Source organism: Rhinopithecus bieti, unplaced genomic scaffold, assembly GCF_001698545.2.
Source record: "Rhinopithecus bieti isolate Rb0 unplaced genomic scaffold, ASM169854v2 scaffold_30957, whole genome shotgun sequence".
NCBI lineage: Eukaryota > Metazoa > Chordata > Mammalia > Primates > Cercopithecidae > Rhinopithecus > Rhinopithecus bieti.
This window is the reverse complement of record NW_016813678.1, coordinates 1,330,963-1,336,998: the sequence shown is the minus strand read 5'-3', so window position 1 is coordinate 1,336,998 and position 6,036 is coordinate 1,330,963. Positions and strand designations below refer to the sequence as shown.

The following is a 6,036-nucleotide window of genomic DNA, read 5'->3' as shown; positions in this document are numbered from 1 at the left end:
AAAAAAAAAAATCTGTAGCTAAAAGTCAAAATATGAGCATAATAGGGTTAACAGTGGTTACCATGAAGAGGCAGGGTAATGAGTGTTGCTTTCTCCTTTTGTTTTCAGCATTCTTGAATTTTTCTATGTAAACAAGAATTGTTTGATTAAATTAGAATTTTGAATTAGTTACTGATGTTTCCAATTAGTAATCGATCATTTTTATTAACTTGAAAAAATAAATTCTAGATATGCATGTATATGTATGTATGTATACATGTGTATATAAAATCCAAAATGTGGATGGTTTTGTCATCACATTATATTCTAATTTCTGATATTAAAAAAAGATTACACGAGGTGATTGTGAGATTATTTGTTATTACTAAGGTTAATCACATTTAAGTCTAGTTAGCAACTGGGTCACTAGAAATAAATAATTTGGCGATTTGCTGTGATGAAATACTAACATTTGGCTATGTTTGCTACTTGTTAAAATAACCAAACTGCTTTTAATTACACTAAAACAAATATGATTTTTTTTAAAACAAATATGAATTTTTAACTTTTTGTAATAAAAGTCATCTCAGAGGTCAGACTTTTTTTTACAAAGAAGTTAATGATGTATAAAACTGTTCATTGTACTGTATATAAAATTTACTTTTGGTGGGTAAATATAAAATAATAACAAACAGCAAATGATTAATTTTAAAGGCTATTCTGTAAGTATAGACTCCCCAGTTTTGTTTTTAAGAAAATTAACAATAAATGGGCCACATTATAGTTTCAAATGAGCAAAGAAGAAATAGGTTTTAGGAGAACTATATTAACATTTTTAAACCACGCTAAATTTTAATATATATTTAACTAAGAGTTACTATATAAGATTTAAGTTGTGTAAACTAAGTACATCTTTAGCACTGAAGACCATTCAAAGTAAAAAAAAAAAAAAAAAAAAAAAATGCAATTCTACAGCCTATAATAAAACTTAATGTGGTCAGTTTGATATAAAGAAAACTATTAATATTAAATGATGATATAAATGTTTCCCCACAAAATTTACAGTTTTTGTATTGAAATAAAATGTACAAGAAGGAATATAACGTTCCTCCAAACCTACTAAAAATGGTGAAGAAAAGTTCAAGCTTCTAAGCCTTGGGCAGTATCAAAAGTTTCCAGGCAACTGTTTTAACCAGTCAGCAGATTGAACAAATAAATGCTAATCAAAGAACTCAAAACGATCTGTCAATGTGGTAGACATGAAAGTAGAAGAAAATAATACTCCCTTAGGAAACTGAAGTTGTATTCAGAGAGAAATAAATAAAATATTAAATCTGTGGGAAGGACCAAAAAGGCAAGAGACATGCAAAGAGAAGACAAGCTCAGAATGGGCTATAAGTAATTCATGGAGCAAGCTTTGTGTTGAAGGATGGGTTGAATTTGTATAAGTAGACAGAAGCAAAGACAGTAGTCAAGACATAAAAAACAAGTATAGAAGCAGGAATAAATGCTGTTTTGTCCTTGAGGGAGATAAGGAGTCTAACCTCCTCGGAGCATTAGTTCAGGCTAAGGAAGGGTAGGAACTATTGTACACAGGAAAGGTAGATATATTAAGGTAAGCCACACAATGGTGTCCAGAATTGCCAGTAACTTAAATGATAAAAGATGGGTAAGAGCTTTATAAGAACGTGTTTCTTTTCTGCCTTAATCACCTCAGATTCTTTGATTAACTTAATATCTTACTCCTCACTAGATAACAAGGTTGAAGAGAATGAGCACCACATCTGATTCACTCATCATTGCAACCCCCATACTGGCACAGTCCATAGCTCAGAATGCGTGTTCAATAAACACTGGTTGAGTAAATATAGAAGAGTAAATTTTAAAACTGTAAATCTTACTGTATAGTCATCATAAAAGGCACTTCATATATTAGGTCACTACACTGAAAAATGCAGATTAGTTTATTGTTTAATCACCCTCCTGGGGAGGGAGGAAGATAGGGTCTCTGACCCATGACAGTAGGTTAGGAAATGGGCAAAAGAACTACTTTTTAACACAGGTGAGGACAGGGGAAGTGGGCAGTTGACAAGAGCATGAATATCTTCATCTATCATAGTAGAGTTGATCAATACTGTCCAAAAGTGAAAAATCACGCTCAAACCTCTTGAAATGTTTTACGTCATCTTTTCTCTTGACCTTAGAGGAATCACTTAGAAAATAAAGACCCCCGGAGTGAAAAAACAGTTATCTGAAATTCAGCAATTCCTTCAGTCTCACGCTGGGGCTTCTCTTTCTTCCCCCCTCTACAAAATTCAGTTCAAATTTAAAGTGGCAACTGTACTATAATTCTATTTTTTATAAAAGAATTTATTTTTATGTAATCTGTAATCTTGATCTGTATAGTATAGAAGAGGTCTAGATGATCCTACAGTGTTAATAATGCAGTTTTAGTTTAAGGAATTTCACCTTCATTTATTAATTCTGCATGTTCAATTTACTTATAATAAAGATAATGTTTGTTTTAAAAAACAGAAAAAAGTTACGATGACTTTCAAGATTAAGCAATTAAAGAGATGGCTGGGTCACTTAACGAGATAGAAATGAAAGATTTATTTTGTTTGTTTTCGTAGAAGGAGGTTTGGGAGACCCAAGAGTTCAATTATGAACATGTTTAAACGAGAAATGTATAAATTGAGATGTCAGAAGGCAGGTGTATATATAGGTCTGGTAGCTGAAAAGAGAGGCTTCGGCTAGAGATATAAATGGGGGCATCTACTAGCATATAAACGATATTTAAAGGCAAACGTTTAAGTGGAATAAATTAGGAGTAGAGTATACAGAAAGCTAGGATCCTTGGACCTGGGCCAAAGACTAAATCCTGAGCATTCCAACATTCAGAGTTTGCCTGGAGAATGAAAAAAAAAAAAAAAAACTGCAGCAGTAAGAGTGTGTGATACCACAGAAATGAAGAGAATTTTTCACACAGGAAAAAAAAATGGTCCACTATATCTAATGCTACTGGCAGTTATAGTAAGATAAGAGAAGAGAAGAATGCACTAGAATCATCAGCATGGAAGTTACAAGTGATCTAGCAATGAGCAGGATGAATAGTTCTGACAAAATTATAAAGTCAATGTCAAGTCAAAGTGAGTTGAGTAAATACAGGTTAGGAACTGAGGATAGTTCGTATAGACATATTTTGCTATATAGATCAGTGGCTGCAAGGAGACACAAGGTCAAGGGTATTTCTCTGTGTGGTTTGTTGTATTTCAATGTAAGATGGGACATATGAAGGCATGTCTTCACACTAATAGGAATGATGTAGAATAAAAGGATAGGTTGGAAGAGGGAGAAAAGGGGTAGGGGTGAAGAGGGGAGGTAATCAAAGGAGCACCCTTCTTGAATATTAGCCATTTACAATGTAAGATTTGTAAGATCTTGGCAAATTAAAATTCAGACCTTTAAACAGAATGTGATGCTGTTCATGCCACATTTCACTAAGCCTCATATTAGCTTCATCTGAGTGTTGTGATAAATAAGTTGTATCAAGCATTACACTTAATGCTACTGCTACAGTTTTGAGGCAGAAGAAAATATAAAGTAAATGGAACAAGCAGTGATAAACATAGATTCAGACACATTAATGGATAATCCACTGAAGAGAAAGGTACAAGGAAGGCTTAACTAGAAACAAACAAAAATACTGTGGGAATAGGAAAGAAACATATGGGTAAAAATCCCAAACACACAGAAACACAAGATTTATGAATAATGCAAACCTATGATCTAGATTTATCACCATTAGATATCAATGACCAATAACAGACAGAAATTAGTAGAAAAATGAAAGTAAATTATTAGTTTAAAATATACGACTTACAAATACACCTGAATTAAAGATTATTATGAATAGTAATATCAAAATCTAAATTTGTGAAAGAAAACTTGTTAAAAGCAAATAAAGTTAAAATACAAACTTTTCTCAGAAAGCAATTTTGTCATTTTCTCTTTTTGAATGCTGATATTAAACAAGCAAATTACTAGGTAGCATGTTTATGACTACTGAGATACTGAAAAAATGAGGACAAAATTATTTCATAGTAAAACACAAAATAGCATAGGTCAAGCAGATATAAAGAAAGACACAAAGAATTGCTATTAGAACTATTACTACTACTGTTTTACAGTGCTTTCTGTGTGCCAGGTACTATTTTAAGCCTTTTAAATTTTTCATATCAATTATGACAATAACTCTATATGGAAAATAATGTAATTATCCTCCACTTTACAGATGAGTAACTGAGACCCCATCTCACACAACCAGTAAAGAAAGAGCAGGCAGTTTGACCACAAGTCCATGTTGCTAACCACCATATTGCACTATTCTATTGTATCTATCAACAATGGGATAGTAAATTCTTTACAGTAGGATAGAATGATAACATTTGGATATTGTGAGAAAGCACATATTATGAAAATTAATGTATGTTATTCCCAGGAGCATTTCACTTCTTGGATTGCTTTTCATATAACTTAATAAAGTCCTATTGTTAAATCTTCTTCCAAAGAACACCACAGAAAATACTATTCCACACAAGCGAGAAAATATACAGGAAAAAAAGAAAAGAAATTTACTCAGTATATCAACAACAAGAGGCCAAAATCTATGTTCTATAACTGCAAAACTCAGAAACATACTTGCTATGCAAAAGGAAATTCTACTGAATGAAGTTTTTCCTAGTTTAACTCATCAAAACTTGCTATCTGATGTATCTGAGACTATAGACTAAAAATTAAAATTTAATGTGAAAACACATTTGGAGATAAAGGGCACACCACCCAAAGAACCATAATAGCAGCACCTTTGTTATACTTCCAATGAACTATAAAGTCCAAACACGAAGTTCATCTATTAATATACAGTTTTAAAAGTTAAAATACACTATCATCACAGAATTCTAACTTTAGAAAAATAATTGCTTCCTTTCTTAGGTGGTGAATTATCATTGATCTCCCTCAAGTCTAAAAAAGTTACTTTGCTAATAGAAAAGAAAGAAAAATAATGAACCTATGGAAATGGAAAATTTCCTTAATTCAGCTGCTTTTAAAGGTAGTAATTTACAGGTAGGGAAGCAAATTATAAGTTTACATATGAGCAAAAGACTGCGAATTTCACGAGTCCCTATAGCCCTACCAACTATGCCTTATTTCCCATTTGAATATGGGAAATAAAATATCAAGGAACATGAACTCAACTAGAAAGATTTAAACTTCAGGCAAAGTTGAAAAGTAATGATTAATACCAAAGAGCAAAACTTGGGCCTCAGGATAAATCATCCATTTCTAAGCCTCTTTTAAGGGTATATTGTGACAAGAATCTAGCCAAATACCAACCCAGGGAAGGTCAAGTTGACTCCTGAGTAAACTAAATGAAATAGTCCCCAAAAGGCCTCTATTAAATTAAGGAATGGGAGACACTATAATAATACAGAATCCAAATTCAGACAAAGGCCATGGTACAAATATCTAATTGCCATAATTTACTGTGTCTATAACGTTACAGGAAGACAAATTACCTTTAAGCATGCTTTTAAATATTAGCTAATTTTAAATACTTTTTAAAAGTAGATAGGACAAATGCTTATTTTTTGTGGAGCATAAAATATAATATCAAAAGTAAAATGTAGCACTTTACCTTAGACCAAAGATATGTGATTGTTCATAGTTGAATAAAGAACGAATCTTAGCTTCAGAATTCAAAATTATAAGTCTATCAATAATATCCTGAAAAAAAGGGACAAAGTGAGGCTGTACTTAACTGAAATCATTTAAAGAAAATTAAGTCAACAACAATTTATTTAGAATTGTGGCTCTCAAATTTGGCTTTATAAATAAATCACCTGAGGAGCTGTAAATAATAATAATAATAATAATAATAATAATAATAATAATTTAATGTCTGGGTCCTAACCCTCAAAGTTTCTGAATCAACTGGTCTGAGTGTGGCCTAGATTTACATTAGGACTGTAAAAGTTTCCGAAGTGAATCTAGTGT

The 6,036-nt window shown here is 31.8% G+C and overlaps 1 protein-coding gene across 1 annotated transcript in view; it reads right to left on the bottom strand.

Moving 5' to 3' along the window:
- Positions 1 to 6,036, bottom strand: part of TBC1D32 (TBC1 domain family member 32) — a gene marked incomplete at its 3' end in the record, with an annotated part of 224,148 nt that overhangs the window by 87,699 nt on the left and 130,413 nt on the right. Inside the window, exon 23 of the mRNA XM_017848884.1 lies at positions 5,678 to 5,766. Within this exon, the coding sequence (XP_017704373.1) occupies positions 5,678 to 5,766 (89 nt within the window). The remainder of the gene's footprint in view (positions 1 to 5,677; positions 5,767 to 6,036) is intronic.